Source organism: Ornithorhynchus anatinus, chromosome 7, assembly GCF_004115215.2.
Source record: "Ornithorhynchus anatinus isolate Pmale09 chromosome 7, mOrnAna1.pri.v4, whole genome shotgun sequence".
NCBI classification, from domain to species: domain Eukaryota; kingdom Metazoa; phylum Chordata; class Mammalia; order Monotremata; family Ornithorhynchidae; genus Ornithorhynchus; species Ornithorhynchus anatinus.
In genome coordinates, this window is record NC_041734.1 from 25,973,957 (window position 1) to 25,989,030 (window position 15,074).

Below are 15,074 nucleotides of genomic sequence, written 5' to 3' on the forward strand. Positions count from 1 at the left end.
AGTCTGGGCTCCAAGGCTCTCCATCCCCTTGCCCCCTCCTACCTCTCCTGCCTTCTCTCTTTCTACTGCCCACCCCGCACGCTCCACTCTCCTACCGCTCACCTCACGGTCTCCTGTTCACGCCTATCCCGCCGTCGACCCACGTCTGGCCCACGTCCTCCTGCTGTCCTGGAATGCCCTCCCTCCTCACCTCCGCCAAACTAGTTAGCACGCTCCGCTCTTCCCCTCTTCAAAGCCCTCCTGAGAGCTCACCTCCTCCAAGAGGCCTTCCCAGACTGAGCTTCCCCTTTTCCCTCTGCTCCCTCTCTGCTCCCCCTCCGCCCTCTGCTCCCTCCTCCTTCCCCCTTCACCTCCCCTCAGCTAAGCCGTCTTTCCCTCTGCTCCTCCCCCTCTCCCTTCCCCGCAGCACTGTGCTCCTCCGCTCATTTGTATCTATTTTTATTACCCTCTTTATTTTGTGTTAATGACATGTACATCCCCTTGATTCTACTTTTTGCTATTGTTTTTGTCTGTCTGTCTCCCCCGATTAGACTGTGAGCCCGTCATTGGGCAGGGACCGTCTCTGTTGCCGAATTGCCCATTCCAAGCGCTTAGTGCAGTGCTCTGCACCTAGTAAGCGCTCAATAAATACTATTGAACGAATGACCCCCGGGGCCAGGCCTTTCCCTGGCACCTGAATCATTCAATGGCATTTATTGGGTGCTTACTAGGTGCAGGGCACTGGGCTACGCACTTTGAAGAAAATACCCTGTAACGGGGGTGGGGGGGGGAACGGGGGGACGTGGGTCTCGGCCGGCTGGGCCGCGAGGCGGTAAGTCAGTCCCGGACCGTGCCGGGGACCAGCGCGGCGGCGGTGGTGGGGGGGGAGTCGGGCCCGGGAGGGTCGGGCCGGGCGTGGGGGAGGGGGCGGAAAAGGCACTTCCTCCGGGCCCGCCCGGCCCCGCCCCTTCCGGCGCGCGCGTGCGCGCTGCATTTGGGGATAGTAGTTCCTCCTGCGCCGCAGACGGGCCTGGGCGCCCGGCCGAGGACTCCATCTCCCAGCAGGCCTCGGGGCGGGGCCGGGCCGGGCGGAAGGCGGGCGGCTTTGGCTTCGTCCGCCCGCCCGTCCGCCCGCCCGCCCGCGCTTCCCCTCTTTTCTCGTCCTGCTCGCCCGCCGGCTGGCCGGACTCGGCGCACGTGGGCCCGCCCGCTCCTCCGCCCGCTCCTCCGCCCGCTCCTCCGCCCGGCCGGCCCGCACCATGGCGTCCGGCTGCAAGATCGGCCCCTCCATCCTCAACAGCGACCTGGCCTGCCTCGGGGCCGAGTGCACCCGGATGCTGGACTCCGGGGCCGACTACCTGCATCTGGATGTAATGGACGGGTAACTGCGCCGGGCGGGTCCCGCACTCACTGACAGACCCACCCACCGACCGACCGACCGACCGACCGACCGACCGCCTCCCCCCCCCCCCCCCCGACTGGGGCTTCCCAGCCGTCCATCCCCCGACCCTTTCTACCTCACCTCCCTTCTCTCCTTCTCCAGCCCGGCCCGCACACTCCGCTCCTCGCCCGCCGCCACCGCTCACCTCCTCCCTGGGCTCCTTCTTACCTGAGCCGGAACGCCCTCCCTCCTCACCTCCGCCAAACTAACTCTTTTCCCCTTTTCAAAGCTCTCCTGAGAGCTCACCTCCTCCAGGAGGCCTTCCCACACTGAGCCTCCCCTTCCCTCTGCTCCTCCTCCCCTCCCCGTCGCCCCGACTCCCTCCCTCTGCTCTATCCCCTTCCCTTGTACATCTCCGTACCTATTTACAATCCTTTTTATTCTGTTGATGATGTGTTAATGATCTATTAACGATCTATAACTCTGTTCATACATTTTGACGCCGTTGATGCGCGTCTACTTGTTTTGTTGTCCGTCTCCCCCCTTCTAGCTTGCGAGCCCGTGGTTGGGTAAGGATTGTCTCCATCTGTTGCCGAATGGTACTTTCCAAGGGCTTAGTAGAGCGCTCTGCACACAGTAAGCGCCCAGTAAATACGATTTGAATGAGTGACTGCCGTGTGCCCCTCTGCCGGCCCGACTGTGTGCCCGCCTGTGCCCGGGAGGCCTCGCTGGGCGCCCACGAGCCTTTCTGGGCACGGGTGTGTGTGTGAGGGACCGGGGGAGGGATGACCAGGGATGTGAAAAAGGGCGGGGGCGGCGACCTCCTCCTCGGGCCCTGGAGTCAGAAGGACCTGGGTTCTAATCCCGCCTCCCACACCCCGTCTGCCGGGTCACCTTGGACAAGTCACTTCTGGGCCTCAGGTAGTTAATCGGTAGAGCGGGGATTAAGTCTGCGAGCCCCACCCCATTATCTTCTATCTACCCCAGCCTTTGTGCTTGGCGCATAGTAAGCGCCCAACAAATGCCGTAAAAAAAAAAAGGCGTGCTGGACAGGTGATGACTTGCAAATGAGAAAGCGGGGCTGCCACAACACCTTGTCCCCAAAGTGTTTGCCCAAATACAGTGGTGTCATGTTCTGAGGCACGCCTACCCTCCCTTCCTCTTCTCCATTCAAGTTTTTTCCACCCAAGTAGGATTTTGGCCAACTGTTGCCGCTTCCTTACCGTCCTGGAGTTTGTCAGGATAGAGCATTTGAGGCCACTGTAAGGGACGTCTCTGGCAGCCATAGTATGCCTGGCTAGTTCCTGGTTGGTGTCAACATTTCCTCTTCCCCTCTGCTCCGATCCCCTGCTCACCCAGTTCTCTAAATGCTGCTGTTGGTGCCGGCCAGAGGCTGGGGGCCGGGGGAGCATCTTGAAATCGGGGTGTCCAGCCTTCACCCCCGCTCTGAGGCAGTGCCCCACCCTGATAAGTTATCGTTTAAGGGCAGAGTAGGTTTCCCTTGACATCTCTGACAAAGTCCAGATAGGCTTCTCCATTCAGGTACAGCTGCCTGAACCATCCCTTTTATTAAGTCTTGTAGTGAGAGTCAGGGAAGCAGATTCCTTATAATAATAATTGTGGCATTCGTTAAGCGCTTACTATGTGCCGGGGACTGTGTTGCAGTGGATAGAAGCAAATCGGGTTGGACGCAGTCCCTGTCCCACATGGGGCTCACGATCTTAATCCCTAAAGAGAGGAGGAATCGGAGGCACAGAGAAGGTAAATGACTGTGCCCGGGGTGACACAGCAGACAAATGGTGGACCAGGATTAGAACTCATGTCTTCTACACCTCAGGCCCGTGCTTTTTCCACTGGGCCACGCTGCTTCCTTTTAAAAATGCATACAGGAAAGACTCAGGCATGAGTGGCTGAGACTGATGTACAGCTGAAGCTTTGATTCGGTACAGGAATGAGCAGCGTGTTAGGGGAGCCCCAAGTACCTGGGTCAGAGTAGCACTCTGGACTTTAGGGCATGCCGGGCCCCTGACTTGGAGAGTAGGCTTAGCTGGGAAGGTTGACCCTCGACTCCGAGGTTTTTTGAAAATTTGTTATTTTCGGATATCTGAGTGTCGGTTCCAGAGTGAATCGAAAGTTGAAAGTGTCGCGGGCCTGGTTTGAAGGGCCCGAACTGCAGTTTGGTGCTGGGTCGTCACATCTGAGCGTCACCGGGAGATAGCACTTTGCTTCCCGGGCACTCCCGTTAATGTGGTTCTTAGAACCAGGGTCAGGCCAGAGGGGAAGAGGAAATGGTGACACCAACCAGGAACTAGCCAGGCAAACCGTGGCTGCTAGAGACATCCCTTACTCTGGCCTCAGATGCTGTATCCTGGCAAATTCCAGGGAGATAGAACTTGAATGGAAAAAGGGAGGGAGGGAGGCGGGCCGGTGTGCCTTAAGTATGACACCTCTATCTTTGGGGAAGCCCCAAGTACTTTCATATACCTGGAACTGCCTTCCTACCAACTCCCCCTTGGAAATGGCTGAGTTGCCCCTTTCCCCCTACCCTTTCTAACAGCATAAAGCCCTACAGCTTGTGGAAGGAGGAGCGGCCTGGAACTAGTCCAGTTGGGGCGTGATGGATGTGTTAGGCTGGAGGTAGCTCGGGAAGGAGGAAAGGAGTGCTTTTAGACTGGAGGAATTGCAGAGCCCATTTCATGAAGTCTTGCAGGAGTGGCCATCCCTACGTGGATACAGACTCTTCCTGCACTTGTTTTCTCTGAGATAGAAGCTGGGGGCCTGACAGGCAAGCCATCCTAAGTTTAAAGTAAAAAGGCCAGTTTCTTACTGGGAATGCCTTCCTACCCGGTCGTACTCACCCAGGTATCTAGTGCAGTATTCTGCCCACAGATTGGGCTCAATAAATGCCACTGAGTAGTTATTGAATGAGAAACCCATTTCTTAGTGGGGGGTTTTATGTTTTTTGTTCATCGCTTACTGTATTATGTGCTGGGGTAGGTACAAATTTATCGAGTTGGGCAAACTCCCTGCCCCACAAGGTTGATTGATCGATTGACCGATTGATTTCCCAATTTTACAGATGAGGCTCAGAGAAGATAAGTGCCTTGCCCAAGGTCACACAGCAGACAAGCGACAAAGACAGGATTAGAACCCAGGTCCTCCAACTTCCAGGCCCGGACTCTGGCCTCTAGACCACACCACTTCTAGTTGGGTTGGATTCTGTTATGACCATACCAATTTCTTTGGCTGATAAACCCTACATGGGGATTGTGAAGACTTAAACAGTGCTCCTCATGTAACGTGTAACTATAAATAAAGTCTTAGTTTTATCGTGGGCAATTACATGCTCATATGATCTCTTTTCCTAAGAGCACAGCAGAATCGGTCAGTTGTTTATTGAGTGCTTACTATGTGCAGAGCACTGTACTAAGTGCTTGGGGGAGGACAAAATAAGAGTCGGCAGACATATTCCCTACCCACAAGGAGTTTATAGAATGAAACAAAGGGTTGGAGAGGAGTTTCTTGTATTGGCAGGGTGTTTGTCTTCAGTATGAGAATAGCTAAATGATTTATAAAACCAATGTCAGTTGTAGAAAAAGATGACTTTTTTTGAGCAGGGGAAGGGACAAGGGGACAAATTAAATGCCTTCTCAAAAACAATCACTTCAGTACTGTTCACTTAAGCAGGGTTCAGGCTAAGACAGGGGAAGACTTGGAGGTGATGTTCCCTGCGGGAGCTGATTGGACCTGGGGTGTGCAGGTCTAGATCAAAGTTAAATGCGAAGCAGCCTGGCCTGGTGGATAGAGCATGGGCCTGGGAGTCAGAAGGACCTGAGTTCTAATCCCGGCTCCACCGTGTGTCTGCTGTGCGATCTCGGGCAAGTCACTGCACCTCAGTAAGCTCACCTGTAAAATGGGGGTGAAGACTGTGAGCCCCATGTGGGGCATGGGCTGTGTCAAATCTGATTATCTCGTATCTATTCCAGCGCTTCGTGTGGTGCCTGGCACCAAGTAAGAGTTTAACAAATACCCTAAAATAAGAATTGCTAAGTTTGCTTGGAGATGCTTGCCTGAGGTCAGTAACAGAGATTGTTAATTAGTCTGTTTTATTGTCTGTACTTCCTGGATGAGCATGGAGTGGGTTAAAAATGACAGTTTTGCTAGGTTTGAATACAGTCCGATTGCCTTAAACAACTCATTCAGTGGGCCAATAATACTGAGACATATTGTATGTACCCCTTACTGTTGAACTCAAAACAGTTTATTTTCAGAAATTCTGATAATAATTATTATTATAGTATGCTAGGTGAGTGGTATTTTTGACCCTCTGGATGCAGGTCACGGGGGCAGGACTGGGAATGGGATCCAGGAATTTTTTTTCCAGACCTCCACTCTCCCTACCCTGCCTGCTGCCTCTGGCCTTGGGCATTCAGCCCAGCCCAGGCAGGGCAACCACCCAGGTGTCCCACTGGGGCCCAAGAGGCTTTTGGGAACTGGCAGAGCCACTTTCTGGGTGGCAGACTCTCCATCCACTTGCCCGAAGATTAGCTTGTGCAGTTGTCTTTGTGATCCAGAAGTGGTCAGGCTGCTCCCTGATGGTTGTGAAGGCAGCTAATGTGCCAATTAAAAGCCAGTGTAGCGTGTCAGCGAAGGTTGAAATTGATTCCGGAGAGACAGATTTTCTCACGCCCTCGGGTGGGTCTCACAGTTAGTTTATGTTTAGATGAATTTTCCAGAGTGCTTTCCTAAATACTGAAACCGTCCATATGCGCCTATGGATGGTTTAATCCACAGGGAAGCATCTTGGCCTAGTAGATAGAGCCTGGGAGTCAGAAGGTCATGGGTTCTCACCCCGGCTCCACCACTGGTCTGCTGTGTGGCCTCATTTCCCCCATCTGTGGGGATTAAGACCGTGAGCCCTACGTGGGACAGGAACCATCTCCAACCCAACTATCTTGTATCTACCCCAGCACTTAGAACAGTGCAAGTCACAGAATAATCGCTTAATAATAATTATAATAATAATAATAATGTTGGTATTAAGTGCTTACTATGTGCAGAGCACTGTTCTAAGGGCTGGGTAGATACAGGGTAATCAGGTTGTCCCACGTGAGGTTCACAGTCTTAATGCTCATTTTACAGATGAGGTAGCTGAGGCACAGAGAAGTTAAGTGACTTGCCCACAGTCATATAGCTGACAAGTGGCAGAGCCAGGATTCGAACCTGTGACCTGACTTCCAAGCTCGGGCTCTTTCCACTGAGCCATGCTGCTTCGCAAATTCCGTAATAATAATCATTATTATTATTATTGTGATTATTTAATGGGTTCCACATGGAGACAAAAATGATAATTCTGTTTTCCAAATGGACTCTGTTCCCTTGGTAGGCACTTTGTTCCAAACATCACCTTTGGTCACCCTGTGGTGGAGAGCCTGAGGAAGCAGCTGGGACAGGACCCTTTCTTTGGTAAGTCAGAATTATGAAATCTTAAGCAAAAAAAATGTTGCTTCACTAAAACCAGAGTGCTTGTTTCACTCAGAGGCCAGAAAAGACAAGAAAACACCTAGCTTTAAGGGCTGTATTTTATCAACTTTAAGAGTGGGCAAGCATCATGAAGGTGTGGGGTGGGGAACAGGACATGACGGTTTAAGGGATTGGGGTATTTCCTTCCAGGTATTTCCAGGTTTAAATACGCCAGGAAAACTTGGGGTATTTCCAGGTTTTTCCTTCCCGGAAAAACTCTCTTCACACTTTTCTCCTTTGAAAGTGGAGTTTCATCTTTTCCAGTGGAAGAGGGTTGTGTTCTTTTCACATATGTAGCCCCTCTCTGCTCCCATCTCAAGGTTGTATAGGTTGATAAATTTGCAGGTAAATCAGAGCTGCTGGATAGCTAGATTCTCCTTGCCGCCGTCCCCCTTCCCCGCCAACCCAGCCCAGGAAATTTTATTGATAATGATGATGATGATGGCCAGAGCCATGAGGCTTTAATAATAATAATAATAATAATGTTGGTATTTGTTAAGCGCTTATTATGTGCAGAGCACTGTTCTAAGCGCTGAGGTAGATGCAGGTTAATGAGGTTGTCCCACATGAGGCTCACAGTCTTAATCCCCATTTTACAGATGAGGCCACTGAGGCACAGAGAAGTGAACTGACTTGCCCACAGTCACACAGCTGACAAGTGGCAGGGTTGGGATTCGAACCCATGACCCCTCACTCCCAAGCCCATGCTCTTTCCACTGAGCCACGCTGCTTAGGTGTCCAGTGGGTACTATTACATGGATCAGCTTCCTCTCGACTTGAGGAAGTCTTGTTGCCATTGAATGAGACAGAAAGCATTGGGATCCTGAATTTCCTATATACTTCTCTTCCCCCATCCCACTCCACTTCCTAAGATGGCTCTTCCACTACCCACTATCCCTTGTGCTCCCTGGTGACATGGCTGAGCTGAGGAGACAGCTGAAGTGGGAGAAGATTTAGAAATACTTAGCTGGTGGACTTCATCACCTGATGAATTCTTTACCCTGATTAGTGGTTATTCAGGTGTCCTTTTCTTTCACTAGAGCAGTTTTTCTGTTTTAACTGCCTCGGACCCAGAGGTGCAACCCGTACCCTCGGCACCATCAACTTCCGCCGCCGATGCGGCGTGCCCTGCAGTGACACAGCTGAAAAATTCAATCCTTTCTCTTGGTGATTTAAATCCAAGCCAGAGCATCGAGTGTTGTGCTGGCAGAGAACAGTTAGTGCTGAGTAAAGGTTCCAGCCTGTCGAGTCCCGGAGTGGCTGAACTGAGTGATTCCTTTCAGACATGCACATGATGGTTGCCAGACCGGAGCAGTGGGTGAAGCCAATGGCGGTAGCAGGAGCTAATCAGTACACCTTCCACTTGGAGGCCACCGAGAACCCCGGCGCACTGATTAAAGACATTCGGGAGAACGGCATGAAGGTGAGAGGCTCAGGGGAGACCGACACGTTCGACACAGTGCGTTCCCTTGGAGGATTTGCTTACGTGACAAGTGGCTTATCGTGACTGTGCATTTTATGGGGCTGCGTCTGTGCGCTCAGCTTTATGTTGGAACGTGACAGAACTTTATATGTTAAGCATTTACTGTGTACCTTACTGAGCGCTGGGCTAGGCACAGACTAATCAGGTTGGGCATGGTCCATGTCCTCCTGGTGGCTTCGCTGCTCTCCGAATGAAGCAGGTTAACGTGTCCTCGGAACATTTTGTCCGGCCTTCTAGGTGACACTGACCTGTTGCGGAGGTGGACTCCTTGGCCGTGGCTGGGGACCATGAATGTTTGATGGAGGTGGTAGGGGCGCTCACCGAATCTGAGCCAAATACCTACCAAAGTAAAGCCTGACTCTCTAGTTGGCAGCCCTGCTCCTTGGTCCGTGGCAAATTTATCCCCGGCAAAAGCCTCAGAGGCTTCCCTAGCAGCCTGTGCTGCTTCAGGGGTGATGGGTTCCCCGTCTAGTCCGGAAAATACTTCCTGAGTTCAGAGCAGAGGTAGGAAGGCCATCTTGACCCCGCAACACTGAGTTTGACTCCAGGATTTGGGGTCCAGACAAAACTGGTGGGATACCCTGTTCCAGGCTCTTTGTATAGTGGAGCGTGGTGAAGCAGGGGCTTCAAGATATTGAGGGACCCTTTGCTTTCTACTATGCTTGGGTATTTGAGGATGGACAAGTAAGGAGGCACCATCGAGTGGGTTAAATAGATCACTGATTTGGGTCTTAATCCCTGCCTGGAAAGCGTTTCACATATCCGGAGAACATAGGGGCACAGCCTAGTGGAAAGAGTACAGGCCTGGAGACCGGAGAGTTGGGTTGTAATGCTGGCTCCACCGTCTGCCTCCCCTGTGACTTTGGACAGGTCACTGAACTGCTCTTGGCCCCAGTTTCCTCATCTGTAAAATGGGGATTCAGTGCTTCTCCTCCCTCTTCCTTAGACTGTGAGCCCCATGGGGAACGGGGACTGTGTCGGACATGATTATCTTGTCCAGCGCTTAGTGAAGCAGTTGACTCATAAGAAGTGCTTAACAAATACCCCAGTTGTTATTATTATTATTAATGACCAATTTGCCTGGCTTTGTTGTAGGTTGGCCTTGCTATTAAACCAGGGACCACGGTGGAGTATCTCGCCCCATGGGCCAATCAGATCGACATGGCTTTGGTCATGACAGTGGAACCTGGCTTTGGAGGACAGAAGTTCATGGAAGACATGATGCCAAAGGTAGCTAAGAGGACATCGCCCTGGGGCACATTACTTGAACGCTTTCATGAGGAGTGGAAACGGCCCGGAGATGTATAGTATTGTCAAGACTTTTCTCTTGTAGGTGCTCCCTTAATTCCTAGAACCTCTTTGGGAAATCCCATGTGGGCCCTGTCTGCCCCTTGCAATAGGGAAATGGTTTCTTGGTGCATGTAAGCGGCCCTAGCCATTGAATCCTGTATAAACGGAAGAAAATGACTGAAAGTTTTCTCCGCAGGGCCCAAATTGAGGAATTTTTCAAAAGGCGATCATGTGAGGAATCAGCGTGCCCTAGAGGAAAGAGCACAGGCCTGGGAGTAAGAAGGACCTGGGTTCTAACCCCGGCTCCACCTTGGGCGAGTCACTTAACTTCTCTGGGCCTCAGTTACTTCTTCTGTGAAATGGGGATTGAGACTGTGATGACCCCCTATGGGACATGGATTGGGTCCAATCAGATTAGCTCGTGTCTACCCCAGGGCTTGGCACACAGGTTAAGTGCTAAACTAATTCCATTACAGAAAATAATTTGAGGGGTAGCTTAATGGAGAGTGACTGTGTATATTGCAATTCACTGGCTAGCTTGGTATGTTTTGAGTCTCTGCATTTCATGGTGGTCTTTTTTCATTCTATTTCTAGGTTCACTGGCTGAGGACTCAGTTTCCCTCTCTGGATATTGAGGTGGATGGCGGAGTTGGGCCTGACACAATCCATAAATGTGCAGAGGTGAGAATCCATTGTAAGTCTGCCCCATGACCAGGACTTGCTACAATCAAACCCACTTCCTGGGATTAATTGAGTTTAGAAATGTGGGGCTCCCTCGAAATAGAAAACTGGATTTGTCTCAGACGTGTTCAGTTTGATATATGGAAGTTGGCCATGCCACCTCCTTTCCCTGTCTCTCATCCCTGATCTTGCCATTATCCTGGATTCTCCGTCTTCCTTTTCCCATAGGCAATCCATCGCTAAGTCCATCCGATTTTCTTCTACATTTCCCAGCTGTGCCGCTTCCTCTCAATCCAAATGGCCACCGACCCCGGTACAGGACTATGTCGTATCTCAGCCTCGCTGGTCTCCCTGCCTCCATTCTCTTCCTTTTCTGGTCTATGTTTCATTCTGCGGTCCAAGTCATTTTTTCTAAAATGTCCTTCTGCACACATCTCCCAAGTCCTCAAAAACCTTCAGTGGCTTTTCATTCCTCTCCCTTCTACCTCTACACCTGTTTACACTCTTCGTTTCCATCAAGCTAACCTATTCATTGAGCCTCCTTTTTTTTTTATCTCTTCCAGTTCTGACCCCTTGTCAATACCCTTCCTTCAGCCTGGACCTCCTCCCTGCCCCAAATCTACCCAACCACAGGTCTCCCCAGGGTATGTCCCCTTCTCCCGTGCAGCTGCCACCCTCTGAACCACCTTCTGCACTTGTTTACTTACTCTGTACTACTTTTTAAATGGTAAGGGGTTACTGTGTGTCAAGCTCCTAGGGTAGATACAAGTTAATCAGGTAGATACAAGTTGATCACATGGGGCTCACAGTCAAGTAGGAGGGAAAATGGATATTGAATCCCCATTTTACAGTGTAGAAACCTGTGGCACAGAGAAATGAAGGGACACTTGACCAGGGTCACACACAGCAGGCTAGTGGCAGAGCAGGATTAGAACCCCAGTCCTCTGACTCCCCCTAGGCCTCACTCCTTTTATCTTTAGATATCTTCCTACATGTTTTATTACTGCGTACATGCCTGATTACTTACCCTGTGTATCTGTCCTGGCCCTCGAGCTCCTCCAGCCGACAGGGCAGAGCCCCGTGTATCTGTCTTAATAATAATAAATTTGATATTTGTTATGCGCTTACTATGTGCTACACACTGTACTAAGCGCTGGGGTGGATATAAGCAAATAAGGTTGGACACAGTGCCTGTCCCACATGGGGCTCACAGTCTCCATCCCCCTTTTACAGATGAGGTAACAAGCACAGAGAAGTAAAGTGGCTTGCCCAAGGCTTGCAAGTGGCTTGCAAGTGGCTTGCACAGCAGGCAAATGGAAGAGCTGGAATTAGAACCCAGGTCTTTCTGACTCCCAGGATCGTGCTATGATAAACACACCCCACTCACCTGCTTCCAAGCTAGCCTGGCCCTCCAGGCCCAAAGCCAGCAGAGCTGCTTGGACAGGGAACAGGAGGAAAAGCCAAGCCCCCACCAAAGTCCACTTGACAGATTTTACTCGTTTTTGTGAAATTTAGGAGCAGGAAATGGGAAAAACAGTTCCAATTTTCATATAGCCAAGAGTTCTCTGAGTATTCTGCAATTCCTCTTGTAGGAGTTCTGGCTTTTTTTGTTAGGCACTTGAATAGATGCAAACTAATCAGATTGGACACATTCCCTGTCCCACATGGGGCTCACAGTCCAAGAGGGAGGGAGAACAGGTATTGAATCACCATTTTACTAACGAGAAAATGAACGCATAGAGAACTTAAATGATTTGCAATTAGAACTCAAGACTCCTGACTCCTAGACCTGTGCTTTTAGGCCACTCAGCTTCTCTTGTACCCTTAAAATCTGCCAAAAGTTAAAATCGTTGAAGGTAGTTCTGTAGTCCTGCCTAAGGAGCTTTAAGCATTTCAAAGATGAAAATGGACTGAACTAAAGGGACCAGTTTTAGTCATTTATTTGTTTCCAGTTGGGCTTAGCAGAAAATGGCTGGGGCTGTATCACATTCAGCTCTGCAGATGGGCACTCAAATATTACAAGTAGTGGTACTTGAAGCTCAACTTAGCACAAAGGTGAGAATTTGGAAAATGTCAAATCTGTTTAAAAAAAAAAAAAGATGAGGTTTGCAATTAAGGCCAGTTTCCCCTCTAATTTTTAACAAACCACCAATACCACCTAATATTTTTTAGGTAATATTTTCCCAAGTGTGGTGCCACTTCTTTAATGTTATAATAATAATAATGGCATTTGTTAAGCGCTTACTCTGTGCCAAGCACTGTTCTAAGTGCTGGGGGGATACAGGGTAATCAGGTTGACCCATGTGGGGCTCACAGTCTTAATCCCCATTTTACAGATGAGGGAACCAAGGCCCAGAGAAATTAAGCAACTTGCCCAAAGTCACACAGCTGACAGATGACGGAGCTGGGATTAGAACCTCTGACTCCCAAGCCCTTACTTTTTCCACTGAGCCATGCTGCTTCTCTTATATAGATAGGAAGGGCAGAGTTTAGCTCTGAATGTACTAATACCCCTAACAATCAATCATATTTATTGAGCACTTACTGTGTGCAGAGCACTGTATTAGATACTTGGGAGAGTACAGAAGAAGAGGACTGCAAATAGATATATCCCAGAGTCTTTTATATGTCCACCCTGATGGGGCAAAGTGCCCAGCTCTCTGGCCTCATGTTGCTCAGTGCCATCTTCAAAAACAGTGGGTAGCTCTCTATGTACACAGACAAACACACACATACAATTTATATGTTATTTATTTACTGCATAAATAATGTAGAGTCATCAAGTAGAGCTGCACATCCAGGTCCTGCCCTGGTAACTTTACGGGGAGTTACATCGGCAGGCACCACTTTGTAATTTCCAGCGTCCCATTACTTGGCCCTGAGCGAATGCCAGTTTGAGGCCACAAGCCGCACCCATCAGCTCTCGGCCCCATCTCCAATTGTGGCCTGGTTTGCGGTTTTCACTCGGTCCCAGGGTCTGGCCTGCAGAGCTGGATTTGGTTAGTCCTTGAAATAACTCATCCGCTTGGGGTTTCGGTGGGGCAGCGATAACTACCTCTGCACCCAAGAGACTCCACTAATGACAGACTGTTTCGGGTAGTCAGTCAGGACTGTTAAGGGCTGTTAGCTGGAGAGACTAGAAATCGGAGGATTGAGTTCCTACCCCTTGAGCTAGCATATACTTCTGAGCATTCCTCTCAGTGTGTACTTGATACTCCACAGCTGTATAACCAATCTTTCCTATCTTTCAGGCAGGGGCCAACATGATTGTGTCCGGCAGTGCCATCATGAGGAGCGAAGACCCCAGATCTGTAATCAATCTCCTGAGAAACGTGTGTTCAGAGGCCGCTCAGAAACGCTCCCTCGATCGATGAACTCCTCCTGCCTTCCTCTTCCCCGTCCTCTTCCCTCCCTACCCTTCCGTCCTTCCCCGTGGCTGCAGGTAGCTAAATGGTCTGCCTATTAAAATCTTATTTTTTAGTGGTGCCGAAGGGTCTTCATCTTTTTGCTGTTGAAGCAGGGCTGCTGTCCTTAGCAGTAGTTCATGCCCTTCTGTTTGATGACCAGGACCACTTGTGCAGAATACTTTGTGATAAAGGGAAAGAGCCTGTTGTTGGGTAGGGATCTGTTGCCAAATTGTACTTTCCAAGTGCTTAGTACAGTGCTCTGCACCCAGTAAGCACTCAATAAATACGATGGAATAAATGAATGAAAGTCAAAGTAACCACCCGTGGTGAGGCCAAAGGCTCACGAGGGAATAAATATGGGCCGGTTTCCCTTCTCCTCGGCTGGCTCTCAAGTGGTCTCGTCCTGTTCCAAGCCATTGTGCCTTGTGGGCAACTGGAACCATCTGGAGTTCAGCGGCATTAACAGAGAAGTCAGTTGTAACTGTCTAAAGTTCACCATTACCCTCAGGAGGCTGGTAATTGTGAACTTCCAGCCACTATGATGCAGTTCCCCATGATACTGTTGAACTACTGAGAGCGAGGGAGATGTACAGTGCAATCCTGGTCGGGGTTGGGAGTAGGGGAGAGTCAGGGGGGTGGCTCGTGAGAGGATGTTGGGCTGGGGAACATCACAGTTTGGATATTCTGGGTCACGGGTAACTGGGCACTCAAACCTCCATAGCAGGAGAGAGAATTCCAGATGGAAAATAACTCCTCAGTCCTGTAGGAAAGAGTTAGTGAGGGGAAACCTGTACTTTTACAGGCAGATGCTAGGGGCATGGTGTTCACTGATGGAGTTCGTCTTACCCCAGTGTAAATATGACAAAGTTGGGTGATTATTTTAACCTATTCATGACATTGGGTCCTAAGGATGCTACTAAAGGGAACAGAAAATTGGATACTGATGCTACTTTTCCATGTAGTTTTCAAATCTAACTTTTGTGCATTCCTGTAAGAAATGTTTTTGCAAAGTTTGAAATTAAAAAAATCAGTGTGAGAAGCAGCATGGCCTAGTGGAAAGAGCATGAGCTGGGGAGTTGGAGGACAAAAAAAAGCTTTTGTTGGGATAGTGATGTACATTCTTCTTAGGTTGGCTGGCTGTTTCGGTACAGCTCCCTTTTGTGAATAAGCAGTTTTGTTTAAACAGGGTGATGGCACAACTGGGGAAAAGCACATAGGAAGAGGTGCAGGGGTATGTTAGGGAAATTGCAAAATGCATTTATTTGATGTAACAGCACATCAATCAGTGGTATTTATTGAGTGCTTACTGTGTGAAGGGCACTGTTTTCAA

General features: G+C 50.0%; 1 protein-coding gene across 5 annotated transcripts; it reads left to right on the forward strand.

Annotated features, from left to right (window-relative positions):
- The first annotated feature begins 1,123 nt into the window (after positions 1 to 1,123).
- RPE (ribulose-5-phosphate-3-epimerase) lies at positions 1,124 to 13,823 on the forward strand. Of its 5 annotated transcripts, none has more exons than XM_029069602.2 (6): positions 1,124 to 1,360; positions 6,747 to 6,826; positions 8,167 to 8,306; positions 9,462 to 9,596; positions 10,251 to 10,350; positions 13,589 to 13,823. In XM_029069602.2, the coding sequence occupies exons 1-6, from the start codon at positions 1,239 to 1,241 to the stop codon at positions 13,801 to 13,803; spliced, it is 792 nt and encodes a 263-aa protein (XP_028925435.1). In that variant the 5' UTR covers positions 1,124 to 1,238; the 3' UTR covers positions 13,804 to 13,823. The 5 variants fall into 5 exon arrangements, with proteins under 5 accessions (XP_028925435.1, XP_028925436.1, XP_028925438.1 ...); XM_029069603.2 differs by having other exon boundaries at positions 1,239 to 1,360; positions 10,251 to 10,337; positions 13,589 to 13,822; XM_029069605.2 differs by having other exon boundaries at positions 1,244 to 1,349.
- The last annotated feature ends 1,251 nt before the right edge of the window (positions 13,824 to 15,074 follow it).

Bases quoted from the DNA above. Each gene is read 5' to 3' on its own strand.
- RPE (XM_029069602.2), top strand. From the start codon at position 1,239: ATGGCGTCCGGCTGCAAGATCGGCCCCTCCATCCTCAACAGCGACCTG. The intron at 8,307-9,461 runs GTGAGAGGCTCA...GCTTTGTTGTAG, and splicing joins TTCGGGAGAACGGCATGAAG to GTTGGCCTTGCTATTAAACC. The intron at 10,351-13,588 runs GTAAGTCTGCCC...CCTATCTTTCAG, and splicing joins TGCAGAGGTGAGAATCCATT to GCAGGGGCCAACATGATTGT.